Below are 15,851 nucleotides of genomic sequence, written 5' to 3' on the forward strand. Positions count from 1 at the left end.
CTCACCCACTTTGCAGACTGAGCCTCTTAGTCAGGTGCAACGCGGACACAGGAGTGCTTGGGCCGGATGTGGAAATTGTTGCAGGCACGAAGCGAGGAAACACAACCTCCTGCCTTCCCCTGTGGCAAGAAGGATGCAATTACCCTTACAACTGCACAACTGTGTCTGTGGGACAAACTAGCCAGAACGTACCGTATTTACTCGAATCTAGGCCGATAGTTTTTCCAAAAAAATTAAATCCGAAACTCGGGGGTCGGCCTAGATACGAGGATCCGGCTCCGCCATGACCGCGGGACGCCATCTTGTCTACATCGCTTCGGGAAGATACGCTGTGTACCACGGAAAGCACGGAACGTTCGTCTCTACTCAATGCTGTGGCATCGACCAGTTGATGCCACTACTCCGCGGCTTTTAAGAGGAAAGCTGTCTTGGCTGCTGAACAATCGTCCAACCTGCAAGCCCAGCGTGACTTCGGCGTGGACGAAAAAAATGTACGTCGCTGGAGAAAGCAGCGTGGTCAGCTCTTTGCATGTGCGGCAACAAGAATGGCGTTCTCAGGACCGCGGAAGGGAAGGCACCACGAGCTGGATCGCGGCCGCATGGGACGGCATCCCGGCGGAACTGGTAGTAAAGTCGTTCCGAAAGTGTTGCATCTCGAATGCCCTGGACGGTACGGATGACCACGCGTTGTGGGAAGTGGACAGTGACAAAGATACCAGTGAGGACGACGAATGATCAGGAAAAATGCGGACATTAACCGTGAGCATACCGTCGGATTCGTGACCGAAATAGTGCTGTACATTGCAGATAAATTCCGTTCTGTGTTTAATTTATGGTGTTTTTCCTATACTTTTTGGTCGGCCTAGAATCGAGAATTTTCTTTTTATTTTTCGGCCCTGCCGTTCTTTTGGGGGGTCGGCCTAGAATCGATGCCGGCTTAGAATCGAGTAAATACGGTAATAAAAAAAACTCCAAAACTGAGAACTTTTCAGAACCGCTTTTGGAAAATAGAGTTTAGCCCACACTGTTCTCTGAGCATGGTGAGCGGTGGCAAGTGTCCAATGCCAAGTTGTACCGCTCGCTGAAAGACACATTTTGCATCGACTGATGAGCACATCGTGCAATTCCTCAGCTTAGAAACCTTGCAGCATTTGCCATGTGGCGCATAGATTGACCTCGGTTTGTTGTTCATAATAGATTTGAAAGGGCTGTGCATTTCCTGCGCCAAGTTGCGCGTAGTTCGGTTGATTGTGAAAGTTACTGATGGCGCGAGGTTTTAGATGCCACTCGACGTAAGTCCTATGACGGGACATATTTGGTCCCGATGTGCGAGTTATCTGTCCAAAGGTTCAATGCTAAGACCGGGGTGCAACACACGTACAATCCCATGTTTGCAGACACGAATATTTTCGCTTTATTCTATTGTTCTCCATTATCCGCTTTTACCTGTTTTCGTGTTTATAATACAGTGTATTGCTGTCCAGACCTCTGCTGTTTTCAGGCATAGAAATAAACATATCTATACCAATCTAACAAAAATAAATGCCTTCCAGAATTTGTGCCTTGAGCCGAAGGGAATTCAAAGTAATTAGCTAATACCAATTGTCACTCACTACATAAAGAACAGTATTAGTGAGAAGATCACCTTCCAAGCTAACGAGCAATGCGGCCAACCACCAACACTTACCTGGGCGGCGGATGCTTGTCTGCGCCGGCCGCCTCCTTCCCCACCTGCGCCATGGTTCGGGACGCCAGGCTTGGTGTGGTGCCCTTGTGGACCACCTTGGTAGGGATCGGGCCCTGCAGTGGTGCCCCTGCAGCAAAAAAGGGCAATGGCTCTCTTTTGAAATGGAGGAAGTGAAAGCGACAAAGTAGGCACTGCACATGTTACCAATATAAATGAGTTAACTAACTAGCCACACCGAAGAAAAGTTGGCATTTGTTGAGGTTGACTCGTTGAGTAATGCACCGATTTCAATGAAACTCCGAATGTGTGTCAATTCTAATACCACAGGAGGCTAGGATAATTTCAACCTAAAAATAATCGCTGTACAAAGCTACAGTTTATTCTGTCAGAAAAAAATTAGTCATGATTTAAAGAAGGAAATCACTTTTCTTACATAAATGCCATTTTGGATAAATGGGGAACAAGTAAGGTGCATACCAAAATCTTTATAAATTTTAACAAAAAGCTTTTTTTGCACGGTCGAACTACCGCATGTGTACCATGCCCCCTCTGTGCAACATCACAGCAGAAAAAAAAAAAAATTTGGGGGTTTTACGTGCCAAACTTACGACGGGCATCTGGCACGCCCCAGCGGAGGACTGAGGATTAATTTGGACCACCTGGGGATCTTTTGACGTGCAACCGAAAGCTCGGTTACACGGCGCCTTCTCCGCAATAAGCCTCCGTCATATTGCGGGCACCTCGGTCGGGATTCGAACCCGCCACCTGGGGATCTGTAGGCCGGCGCTCTCGCCTCGGAGCCACCAAGGCGGCCACATCACAGCAGAGCAACACCTGATACTTTCTGCATTTTCACAACCTTTAGCACAACAGTGCATAAAAACGGGTACCGTAATATCCCGAGTCAACGCCCACCCCCCCCCCCACCGCCTACAATTCTCAAAAATTGTGGGGTGGGCCATGACTCGGGAGTTTCGAAAAAGTTTAAAAATGTGATTTTTTTTTGTCCGTGTGTAGCGAAGCTAGACAGGAGATTAACTGAACTCAAATCTCGGGTTGGTATCTTACTTGCGACTCATTTTACTGTCGAGCAAAATCCACTGCTTCGCGGGTAGCTCGTTTCCGCCTCCTCCGAGCAAGAGCAATTCAAAGCCACGACCGCTGCAGCCTTCGGTCCAACGTGAACGAAAAAAAAAAAAAAAAAAAAAGAAGAGAATCATTGAAAAAAAAAAAGAAAAAGAAAAGAAAAATCGCAAGAAGCCACAGTGACCGAGCAAATGTGACGAAAGCCGAAAGGAAAGCGAGTCTCCGCTTCTTTTTCGACTTCGGAACCAAGCAAACCGGCAGCCTTTAACCGACGCCTAAAACGAATCCAGTACAAAAGCAAAAATAGGATGACAAAAGCGAAAACCATAAAAAGGCTCTCTCCGCGGGTGCGACCGTTGCCGCGGAAAGTGCGAGCATGCACAAACTCAATGACCTTCGAGTTTGTGCGGGCGCGCGCGCGGCTCCGGGACAACTTTCTGTGGCAGTACAACCGGAGCTGCGGGCAGCCAAGGCCAATCGGGCACCGACGCGGAGCGCAGCCATTGGTTGTTTTCAGAACGCAGCCACCGGTTACGCTCTGCGCCGGCGCCCGGTTGGCTTCTGGGGCGGGTGATGCTTTGGGAAAGGAAAATGACACTTTGTTTCCAGGCTTATACTGCCGGTAGGTCAGCGCCATGTTGGGGGAAGGGGAGTGGGAGAAAACAGCTCGAAAGAGGCTTCCATTGCCTACAGCTCTGACAATGGTGTTTTCTTTTACAGATAGCGCGGCTTGCGTAAGGTGACTCGTAGAGCGGCTGGCTGCGTTGTGGACAGTGCGGCTGGCATGCCGCCCGAGATAAACGAAGCGTGAAAAAATAGGAAGAAAACGTTTGCGCTGGGTGTACGAGCAAATCTTTATTTACTCGTCGAAACCGTCAAATGACACATCACTGTCGGACGTCTGTCGGTCGCGACGTTCTCAAAGAATGCCAAGTCGGCCGGAGTAGGTTTTCGACAAAGAAAATCGAATCCAAACGAGGCTTTTTGTTCTGAACCACTTGTATTCGCAGTATTGAGTTAGTCATGCGATCCGCGTCCTATTTAAGTTGCGGTTTCGCGGCCTGACTTATCTTTTCGGTGAAAACGGACTTTCAGTTATGAACAGAAAAAAGAACATAAAACGGCATTCTGTTATCTCTTTCTCTTCCTCCTACGATCTTTTTTAACCCTATGATCCACGCGTCCAGGCACTATATTGCAAACGGACCTTCTGGCATTTTATATGTATTTCTTTTTCGGGAGGGGGGGAGGGGGGCGCGGGCAGGAGAGAAAGGATCGGAAACGTGTCTGCTTTTGTCTGCCAGATAAATATAGGTTTGCTTTCTTATCTTTATTGTGTTTCTTCTGCACACGCATCCTCCGATTTTGGAGCCCTGAAAATGCAGGAGGGCGCCCTTTCTTTTCTTTTTTTTTCTGTTTGCCATTTGTGGGGCTCGGAATTGACGTTTTTTCAGGTCTGGGCGATGACTCGGTGCTTTTTTTACGAGATCATTGCTGAAACAGGGGTGGGCGTTGACTGGGTGCTTTTACGAAATCGATATTCCGCCCAAAAGGGGGGGTGGGCGATGACTCGGGATATTACGGTAAATTATTCAGTCACATGGTAAGCCAGAGCTCATCAAAGCTGTCGTTTTGCCAACTTGGCCAATAACAGTGTGCTCTTGACGATATGCACCGCATTGAATAATCATTCATATTGTAAACGAAAAAAGAAACACTTTCCAAAAAGGGGCTCCCTACTACGCCTAACCAAAGTGGAGCGAGCAGGTGCACTTTGAAAATGGCAAACGTGCTGGCTAGCTCGAATATCCGAAAAACTGGTCGGCGGCTAGATTACAATTCATTGCACGGTAAATGTGGCAAATGCCTCAATAAGCCGTGCCGATAACTGGGTTACTTTACCTGCAGAGACAGTAGGACATGGCGCTGCCCGATGGTAACTTGTTTTGGAAAGCGGCCGAACACGCAGGAAGGCTTGCACCAGTTCCAGGACAGCTTCAGCCTGTTGGTAAGCCTCAGAGTCCGCAAACTGTGGACCAAACAAAAAAAAAAAAAAAAAGAAGAAAGGTTAGGACACAGGGACAGGGCAGAAATAACCAGGCCACGAGAAAGCTCTTTTCTGAAAATACATTTTTGTTTTACATAGTCATGGTAAACACATTCACAGCCACAAGATTCACAATCTGACCAGGCCTTCGAACTGCAGCCTTTCTCCCAACTTTGAATCCAAAAGAAATAGATCTTCACCGGCGCCAGAGAGTAAACTAGCTTATCGATGGAGAGAATTCTTCAACCGCATTGGGTCTAGGCAAGGCGATCCAACTCGCACACAACACAGACTGAAAAATGCCCGCATGTCTCGATTGCATCTGACCTATTTGGATTTGCACAAATGTGATGCAAATGAGCCGGGAACATCCTGCACATGCTTGCATGCATTGTGTGCACACACACACATCAGAACTTGGATGTCAAGTCATGTGATCTCATGTCACATAACACACTGATGTTAATGTCACACAAGCAATATGTGCGAAGCGCAAGTTTGTTTGCTTCTTTTGGTGGGGTTGCGGCAACGTAAGAATGCTGAGCTACGATTGGCTCTGATTGAAGGATAGTGGGTAGACCTCAATGCAGTTTGCTTTAAGGTCTACCCACTATACCCCTCAATCAGTCAATCTGAGCTCTGCATTCTGACATCACCCCAACCCCTGCAAATGAGGCAGACTAACTTGCACTCTGCATTGCTTTTGACCTTGACCTGCACGTCAGTCGAACAGAACGTGCAATCTTCTTTTTGTAAAACCAGCCCCATACTACCAGATTCTGCGTTAAAAATGTGGCACAGACCTGGTGCCCCTTGAAGCCACGGAAGACGTCGCGGAGGCGGTCGGCCAGGGGCACTGCTGCCTCAACCCTTCCGCCCTGGACGAAGTGGACGATGAGGTGGCACAGCCAGGTGGTCTGCCCAAGGTCGTGGAAGAACGAGCTCAAGGCATCCTCCTCGCTCCTCGACAGGGGCAGCCGCAGCATCAGCTCCAGCCGCGATTTGGCCACTTGGTCACCCACTGCGCAGAGAGACGAAACCTACCAGTAGGCTTTGGTGCCTTGGTTTGAACCGATAATTGTACGCCGAATTCATTTTTCAGAATTCGGCTCTAACCGAACTCTGAATTATACGGCTGATGGGCGTACCATTCGGCTGAATGGTACGGCTGACGTGACTGCGACGTGCTTCCTTATCTGGTTGTCTGCTATCTTTGGGATCTCCCTGTTTTACGCTGGAGGGTTAAAAAAATATTCTTCTAAGGTTTAAATTTGTTTTTTTCCAGCAGGATTTCTGTGCCAAGTAAAAAAAAAGAAGCAAAATATAGCCTATTACGATTTTGGATTAAATAAAAAAACTGCACTAAAAGAAAAAAAAAAATCATTTTTGTACTTGTCTAAGACAGGGTCAATCAATTAGTGAGCTCTACAGTTGGAACTCTGAGATTAACACTCATCATGCGTTCAGTAATGCATAACGATGGAAAGACTCACTTGTGTGCTCCAGGGCAACGATTCGCCTGAGCAGGTGATCCATGCCGCAGAGTTTCTCGTGGTCGCGGACCAGCTCCAAAGCATCCACGACCCGGCTAGAACACAGATGCCCAGAGACAAAAGAATAGTCACTTGGGCCTCTTAAAGCAACGATTTTAACATTGAATGAATTTGCAAGTTGTATTTTCGATACTGTTTGCCTAGGAACAAGCGAGAAAAATCCCGCCAGCTTCTCCCGAAAACTTCAAAAACTGCCGCGTAATCGGAAAAAAAAAAGACCAAATTCTTTTCCGGTCTGCAGCCACGTGTGGCGGTCGTTAGAACCACAGGTCACATCATTGGGAGTATGCGAGCTTTCGTGGCAAAATAAGTCAACAAAATAATTTTCACCACCCATCCAAAGCATGCGTCTGTAGGTGTCATCGACAAAATTAGTAATCATTGCATTATTCACGGCGATTTTGCCACCACTTTAAACAGACTGGACCAAAATAGCAAAGACATTTGATTATAAGAGTTGATACGGAAACTTTGTATTCTGTATTATAAGTGAATTTTCTAGCACATTCCTGAGTGGGTTTGATGAAGGGTCTCTAAACGACAGCTGGATTCTCTTTCGGGATAAGTTACTGGAGGCTCGGGCTGTATGTGTACCCACTATACACCAACTCATGTTAACAAACAAACCGGAGCGCCCCTAGCGGATGCCACCGGCGCCGCGCATGCGTGATGGAAGTGTGGGCAAGTAGCTCGCTGTCGCCCATAAACAAACCATTGGAATGCAATGTTGTCGACGTCGGTGCGAGTCCCCCTGCCCTTTTTCATGTTTGAATTGTTGATTCTACGTCTTCCTGGCAACGTCTGACTACTTGAGCGGCGTCAGCGAAATTACCAAGGCTCGTTACACCGCAAAATTTTGCGTGAATAATGTGACATGCGGCGATTCATTTTGCATGGACGTCACAGTATGCACGCTAAAGCCTGATTCGCATGATGCGATTTCGCGCGCAATTTTCAGTCGCGACGCCCCTCGGGCTGCAAAGGTGTGAACCATAGCTAAGATAGTCGACGTCGATACTGAAAATCGCAAGTAGAATCGGACCAAGTGTAACATAACAAGTCGGTGATGGTCACTGGTAACAATGATCAACATCTTTTTGTATCAACTGTTTACATCGAGCCTGCTTACGAACCTTCAATTTAAGTCTTTTGAGGCCTGCACTTGCTTCTTATCGCAAGTACCGGGCCAACATTTGGTCCACGGGCCGGCGTTGTCTAAGAGAGCAGACGGCAAGCAGAAACGTTTGAAAGAGCGGACGACAGTTCGAACGATCAGTCGGCCGTTTGAACTTGAAGACGCACTGAACGTAGTCCGCAGGTGGTCCGCACAACTTGACGGTTTTCTGGCGTTTATGTTGGAACAAAACAAATAAATCTGATGACCACAAGTATCCGTGTATTCAACCCAAAGTGCTTCATGCTCAGGCAATCGTAGTCCAACGGCGTCTGCTTTTCCCTTTTGACGGCACATATCCAGATTCTCGGACGAACCGAGCACGTGAAAACTGACCTCCAAAACTTTCTCGACACTTTTGGTACGGCCCCAGTCGAGGCGTTTTGCCGAGAAGGCAGGTTTTTGTCTGGTTCCTTTCAAAACAACGCAGGAATACACGTTTGGCATGGGGACTTCTGCCCACAGCCCCAGACCGGAAGTGCAACCGATGCGCCACTACCGCGCCGTGACGTCACAGAGTTGAGTTTCTGTATAAAAATCTCCCCTAGCCTGCACAAAGCGTTGTTTATGACGAGAATCAAGTGCTACCTACAAAAAAAGAAACGTCTGTACAGTCGTGAAGTGCTTTCACACAGTCAGCACGATTGGATCTTTTATCATGCTCACTTAGTGTTCTGCAAAAACAAAATAAAAAATGCCAAGCCGTCTTTTTTTTTTATGACGATGTCTCAAACAAGTTTTGATCCGACACAAAAAAATGTTTGAAAGAGATAAATTCAAAACCAACTGCAGTATTACCTTGTATTATTTGCTACGACGAATCAATACAAACTTCACATCAATTAGCTGTTGGTTTTAACACTTTTTTTTTTTAGCAGCGTTTTTACTGAGGAGAACATGTTTCCACATCCTACTGCTATTTCCTCACTTACCGAAAATATAATGAACGATATTGTCATTTCTAGTTACGGAGTTGAGTGTGCCATTGATTGTTTGGAAACTAACTAGCCCAGGTCCCAACGGAATATCTACTAAGCTTCTAAAATTAACCAAACACATATATGAAGTTCTACTGTGTAGGCTGTTCCAACATTCCCTCTCCAGTGGTCAACTACCTGATGACTAGAAACTTGCTCATGTTAAAGTCTAAGGTTGCTATAACAGGCCTCGGTTTTGACCAAGATTTTGGTCTGTTGCAAAAGGAGTATGTGCGTTGTATGCAGACATGAAGTTGAGTCAATGGTGTGTAGAGGAAAACCAACCGAACTTCACTAATCGGTATGTTATATCCAAATTTCTGTTGTAACCAGGACTGTTGTAATGAGCTTAGACTGTATTCCAATTTTCAAAGCCGGAGATAAAAATAATTTTAATAACTACAGACGCATAAAACTCACTTCCATCTCATGTAAAATCTTAGAACATATACTTTCATCCTAGATTATGACCTACTTATCTTCAAACAGCCTCATTTCCTCTAACCAGGACGGGTTTCAATGCAGTCATTCCTGCAAAACAACTATTTGAATTGATTACTGACCGTCACCTTTCCGTTCACTCCTCTTGTCCTATTGATGCTATTGTAATATTAATTTCGCTAAAGCTTTTTATCAGGTTCCCCATAACAGACTAATATACAAATTAGAAACTATGAATATAAACGCTTCCGTTATTCAGCGGATAACTGCTTTTCTAACAAAACGCTCTCAATCTATTGTAATTAACAAGTGTGTCTCCTCCCCTATGTCGGTGAAGTCCTGCGTCTCTCAGGGCTCTGTTTTCGGCCCGGTATTGTTTCTTTTATATATAAATGACCTTCACTCCAACATTCAGTCAACCACACGTCTCTTTGCGGACGAGCGTCATTTATCAGGTCATTTCTAACCCCTTTGATTTTCACATACTCCAGCAGGACCTAGACATAGTCCAGTAAGGGTGCACCACATGGTTACCATATTTACTCGCATAATAAACGCCCCCCCCCCCCCCCCCCCCCCCCATGGGCATCAATATTTTGACTTTTGTTTTCCCTCCCGTAATCGATGCACCTCCAATTTTCGGATCCGCGAGTCTCGAATTGCGTCCAATTTAGCAAGCCACCAAGCCAGTTTTCTTTTGCTGTCAAGCAGTCAGGCCAAGTCAAGCCAAGTTAAAGCCAAGCTGCTCTCGTAATGACCGCAAGTGCGTAGTTGCGGTAGTTGCGGGAGTGATCAACCGTGAAACCGAGCATTGTGCACACTTAGTGGCACAGCGACGTGCATGCTGAGCTGTAGGCTGGGAGTGTCTAGTAGCCTCTCCGTGAACAAAACTTGATCCCTGCGAGTGGGCTTCGGGGGTCGGCGGTTCGTACGAGTTCTTGTCCCCGTAAACGAAACTTGATCCATGCGAGCGGGCTTCGGCGGTCCGGGCTTCGACTTCGTACGTGTTCTTATACGAGTAGTCGCAGATTATACCCGAGCGTGTCTGCCGGATACTAGCAATATATATCGCCTAAGAACGGTCATGTTGCTTTTCGTGCTGAGTGAGCTTCGAAGGGCGCTTTTCCTTCGGCAAAAGGCAGCGCGAAAGCGCCCTAAAAAGGTTTGCAATTTATAAAGCATGGTTATTGTGGCGCACCCCCCAAAGAGCCAACCAGCCGTGGGTGTGCCTCCATCACTGGAGACGTGCCACAGTACCTTGCCGTGTCATATTGGCCCCTAATATGACAAGTAAATACGGTAATGCAAATAAACACTAACAAAATTAAAGTTGTCACTTTTAAAACGAAATTACAAATCATTCATCACGTGTACATGACTGGAGAGGACCACAGTGATAACGTTACGTCAAATAAATACCTCGGAATCCACCTAACAGCTAACTTATTATGGAACCTTCATATTGAACATGCAACCCACAAAGCATCCAGAACTCTTGGTTTTCTTAAACACTCTTTATTTCAAGCTAAACGAGAAACCAAACTTCTAGCCTATACTACCCTTGTCAGGTCGCAGTTGGAATATGCATCCATCATATGGCACCCTCATCAGCTTTACTTAACCAACCATATTGAGGCACTTCAAAATAAAGCCGAAAGATTTATAACCCGCAACTTCTCCTATACTTCCAGTGTGTCTAACATAAAATGTAACCTCAACCTAACCCAACTGCAGTACAGAAGATGTATTGCTCGCATGTCATTTTTCCACAAGCTCTATTGGCGACGTGCGCGACCGAAAGCATCGCTGTGGTTGGCCTTCCACGATTGGCCGAACGCTGACTATGACGTCGGAAAGGGGATTTATCATCAACGGAAATAAGAGGAATGAAAGAACTTTAATTTTGACGGTGTTGGCAGTGTTCCTTTGAGAGCGCAATGATTTCAAGCTTCCACCATGCTAATAACAAACACCATCGAACTTATTGTTTGAAAGGTAATGACGTCACAAGGGGGAACCGTAGGAGGGCGCCACCAAAACACCTGGCCGCTAATATCATGGATCATCTCCCTTTAGGACCTCTGTCGTGTCCCGGCGCGGGACAACGGCAGGGACGTTATCACTGTACAGCCGCCATCAAACAAATGACTGTTATGAGCGGGCTACTGATTCATTCAGCCCATTCATCATATTTCGTCTCGCGTAGATCATCACTTTAAACTATCGCCCATCTTTGCCCGCACAAACTTGTTCAAAAATTCCCCTCTGGTTCTTGCCATCTTTGAATGAAACAGCCTGCCCAGAGAAATTGCGTTAATCACTTCACCTGATATGTTCATTAGTTCTTTAAGTAATATGTATCAACTTATACAGCGCTGTTTTGCGTTATGTTTTCATCCAGTGTTCTTCCTATTTCTATTGTGTATTGCTTGCTTAACATTGTTTATGCCAACTATGTAATCATTTTTTTTCCCACCTGACCCAATTGTATTAAACTTTGTACCATCGTTCCCCCCCTCCATGTAATGCCCATCAGGGCCCTTTAGGATAAATAAATAAATAAAAAAACACTTTTTAATGAAATCTAGCACACTCAATCAAAAGTGGTTTTACATTCATTCTATGGTAAGATTGCTGCACTGCCCACCTAAGATTTTTTTTAGGGGTCTGCAATACAAAAATTCTATGGACACTCAAACATTTGTGAATGTGAAAGCATGAATGTCGTTCTTCCACTCCCTTAGTTTGTCTGCGGTGTACCAGCGTGGATGGCCATGTTTTGCTACTGCCGAGGTTGCCAAGCCCGTACTCTTGTCAAGTGGCCACAGCCCCCTTCCCCCCCTTTTCCAGCAACGCCTGCCAAGAGAGCAGCTGCCGAGCGCACACTCTCATGAAGCGAGTGCAAATGGCTATCTAGGAGCAATTTTGCTCAGCCTATACACCAACTCAACTCTCCTACGTCACGCCGCGGTGGTGGCGGGCCGGACGCACTTCCGGTCTGGGGCGGTGGGCAGAAGTCGCCGTGCCAGACATGCATTCCTGTGTTCCTTTGGAAGAAACGAGACAAAAAACCTGCCTTCTCGTCAAATGCTGCGACGAGGGCTGTACCAAGAGAGCCTGGAAAGGCTTGAAGATCAGTTTTCATGTGTTTCTGCCCCCTCCGTTCGTCCGAGAACGTGAATAGTAGCCGTGAAAAGGGAAAACCAGACGCTGTCGCTCTACAATTGCGTGTGCGGGCAACACTTCGTGGTCGCCAGATGTATTTGCTTCGTTCCACATGAACGAGATAAAACCGCCAAGTTGTCCGGACCACCCACGGGTTCAGTGCGTCTTCAAATTCACACGGCCGCCTGATCGTTCGAACTTTCGTCTGCTTTTTCAAACTTGTCTGCTTTTTGTTGTCTGCTCGTTCATACAAAAGCGGCCCGTGGACCAAACGTTGACCTGGTAATTGCAATAAGAAGTAATAGCAGGCCTCAAAAGACTTAAGTAGGCTCTATGTAAACAGTAGATACAAGATGTTGATCATTGGTACCGGTGGCCATCACCGACTTGTTACGCTTGGTTTGTTCCCGCTTCCGATTTTCAATATCGACGTCGATCATCGCCGCTGCCTTCTACACTTTTGCAGCACGAGCGACGTCGCGTCCGAAAATAGCTAGAAGAATCTCATCATGATTTTGGCGTCCATTCTGCGGCGTTCACGCGAATGAATCGCAAATTATTTACGGAAAGTTTAGCGGCATAACAAGAATTGATAATTTCGCTCAGGCGATTAAAGTGGTAAGAAAGACATTGCGATGACGACGTAGAATCGACAATTCCAACTCGAAAAAGAGTATGCAGACTCACACAAACGCCGACAAGGTGACATTCGAATGGTTTGTTGACGTGGGACGCGGTGCTTCTTGCCCGTACTCCATTGCGCATGCGTTCGAACTGTCGTCTGCTCTTTCAAACTTGGCTGCCTTTTGTCGTCAGCTCGTTCAAACGACAGCGGCTCGTAAACCAAATCTTGACCCGGTAATTGCGATAAGAACTAAGTGCAGGCTTCAAAACACTTTTGAAGGTTGGTTGTGGTAAGTAGGCTAAGTGTAAACAGATACAAGAAGATGTTTATCATTATTGTTACCGGTGGCCATCACCGACTTGTAATGCCCGATTCTACTTGCGGTTTTCAGTATCGACGTCCACCATCTCAGCTACGGTCCACGCTTTTGCAGTCCGAGCGACGTCGCGACTAAAAATAGCGAGCAGAATCTCATCGTGGGAGTCAGGTTTAGCGCCCATTCTGCGGCGTCCACGTGAAATGAATCACCGCACGTCACATTATTCACGCAAAGTTTTGCCTCGTTAGTTTTGCTGAAGCCGCACAAGTAATCGGACATCGTTAGAAGGACGTAGAATCAACAATTCCAACGCGAAAAAGAGCACGGGGACTCCCACCGACGCCGACAACAACGCAATTCAATGGTTTGTTTATGGGCGACGGCGGGCTTCTTGCCCACCATCCAACGCGCATGCGCGGCGCCGGTGGCGTCCGCTAGGGGCGCTCCGGTTTGTTTGTAAACATGAGTTGGTGTAGCCTATGGGTGAATGGCCATTTCTTTTGCGTTTTTTTGCGGTTACAGCCACCGCCGGCTGCGCTCCATGGGATAGTTAATGCTTTTGCATTAAAACATGTACAATCCGAGAAAACTTAACCATTGACAAGGCTTTTGAGGGCCTATAAATAGAAAGATCAGGATGCAACTACCATGCAGCAATTCACTTCAATGGAGTCTAATGGCTGTGGAGAACTATCATTACTCAAATATAGGTCGACGTTTCCTTTTGAGAATCTGATTTTAGAAATAGGGGCCCATCTACAGTCATGATCAGAGAATGATGACAGAACCCATCGACTTATATGCTCTGTAAACGACTTGCTCTGTAAAGAAGACCCGTACCTCTCCCCAGCTATCCCCCTTTTCTCTGGACAACACCAAACAAACAAACACTCACATGTCACTCACTGCTACTAGCACGCCAGTACAAAGTGGTGAAACCTGATGTATGTTTGCCAAGAGCAACGATGTGCGTGTGCCTTGAGAAACATGCGGTGCACAATTACAAATTACGAATTCCACATAAAATGAAACTAGTAGAACCAAGGAAACCAAGAACAAAAGAAGTGCAAAACCCAGCACATCAGGGAAAGAGATGGAAAGATAAACAAGCGGCTATTGCGAAAGCCTGCACTCCCTTCAAGCCTAGTTTAATGCCACGGTCCAGGATCATGCACAGCCAGGAAAGAACAATCGGCAACGCATGCTGGAGGCTGGGTGTTCTAAAGAAGCTCCCTCCAGTTCTCGTCCTGCCGGTGACTACAGTGAAACCCGTTTAGAACGAATCCACGCACAGCGAATTATTGTCGATATCGAACTCACAACAAAATTAAATAAAAATGCATGTAAAGAGTACTTAATATAACAAACAACCTATTGCCTATAGCAAACTTTTCCCCTCCGGGAAGGCTTCCAAAAACGCCCAAATATTCTTCTATAGCCTGTTCCTTTCACAAAAATAAAAGTAGGAAAGAAAGAAAATTCCAAAGGCTCAAGTGGCGAACAAAATTGAGTAAAGAGAAGCGAATCAGAAGGTGGAGAAAGCAAGAAAATACTCTCTGTACAGACGCACAGCAAAAAAAAAAAAAAACTTTTTATTTTAAAATTGTTGCCCATGAAAAGAAGCGATTCAGAAGGGAAGATAAGCTAAAGACAAACTCTTCATGTAGGCAAAAAGTTAAAAAAAAAAAAAAACTTTCCAAGGCGTCACAAGGCGGAAGCGAAGAGATGAGAAAGAAAAAGAAGTCCTCGCCTTACAATGAACGCATCGTGGAAGGTCATTATAAATAGTTTTTTGCTATATCGAATTACTTGCTATATCGAACTGATCGTGGCGTTTCCTGCTGTTCGTTATAAACGGGTTTGACTGTACTACAGTCAACTCGATGCGAGCTACGATATAGTACTGCAAAGAAGTCAACACCCACTCGTTAGCCAACCAGACATCCAGGTGCAGCTCTACGTGATCCACGGTCTCGATGGAAAAGTTGCGGCGTCCCATGTAGCGCATTGCCAGCGCATATTCTTCAGCAGCCATCAGGTGCCTCAGGACCGTGGGCCAAATTTTGCTTAGGAAGGCGGACACCGGGGACTCAGCCAGCCTGGTGGCTTCCAGAAGGGACTCCACGCCGTCCTGGAAAAGTTCAGCAAGAAGACGGTAAATGAAAACTAAGAAAAAAAAAACACAGCAACTCTAAAATAACTCGAGACAAAATCGAAATGTGAATTTGCAGGGTGGCCATGACCCAAAACATGTAAAGACAAGTGTGGAAATCTTAGCAGCACCTTCTCTTCTGTTCCTTACACTGCATCTGCCATTTTACCAGAGGGTTAAAGGGCCTCTCCAGCCTGAAAGTACCGATCATAGTTCTTTCACAGTTCGTGCAAAATTATGTATGGTACCTTCACTTACGGCGCTAAAATATGAAATTAAAAAAAAAAAAAAAAAAAAATCAGAAAATTAATCTGAGGAGTTTAAATTTTGATACACATTTTCGTTTCATCACTTGATGAAACCTGCGACGTAACAAGATACCGCATTTGCTCAACTAATAGCCGCGCTGATCATCACGATTGGCAGAAAAATGGCAGCGATATATGGGACAGAGATGACATCTTCACACAAAAATGCTATCTGCTCGGATCACATTTTTTAGAGAATAGCTTTCTTGACCTCATGATTGATTACATTTTTTATGCGGAATGCGATGATTGGCTACACGTCTGTTCTGCTTTTCCGAGAAACCCGAGATTTATGTCGAACAAGCTGGCAGATGTCT

At 46.0% G+C, this 15,851-nt stretch overlaps 1 protein-coding gene across 1 annotated transcript in view; it reads right to left on the minus strand.

Annotated features, from left to right (window-relative positions):
• The window catches only part of LOC115326061 (protein ELYS), a 68,483-nt gene that overhangs the window by 15,887 nt on the left and 36,745 nt on the right, over positions 1–15,851 (minus strand). The window contains exons 20-25 of the mRNA XM_029986790.3: positions 15,000–15,205; positions 6,314–6,408; positions 5,624–5,841; positions 4,676–4,802; positions 1,688–1,814; positions 6–119 (exon numbers count right to left, since the gene is read on the minus strand). Of these exons, the coding sequence (XP_029842650.2) occupies positions 6–119; positions 1,688–1,814; positions 4,676–4,802; positions 5,624–5,841; positions 6,314–6,408; positions 15,000–15,205 (887 nt within the window). The remainder of the gene's footprint in view (positions 1–5; positions 120–1,687; positions 1,815–4,675; positions 4,803–5,623; positions 5,842–6,313; positions 6,409–14,999; positions 15,206–15,851) is intronic.

The sequence above is a fragment of the Ixodes scapularis genome, unplaced genomic scaffold (assembly GCF_016920785.2).
Source record: "Ixodes scapularis isolate PalLabHiFi unplaced genomic scaffold, ASM1692078v2 PGA_scaffold2__306_contigs__length_199485367, whole genome shotgun sequence".
Classification (NCBI taxonomy): domain Eukaryota; kingdom Metazoa; phylum Arthropoda; class Arachnida; order Ixodida; family Ixodidae; genus Ixodes; species Ixodes scapularis.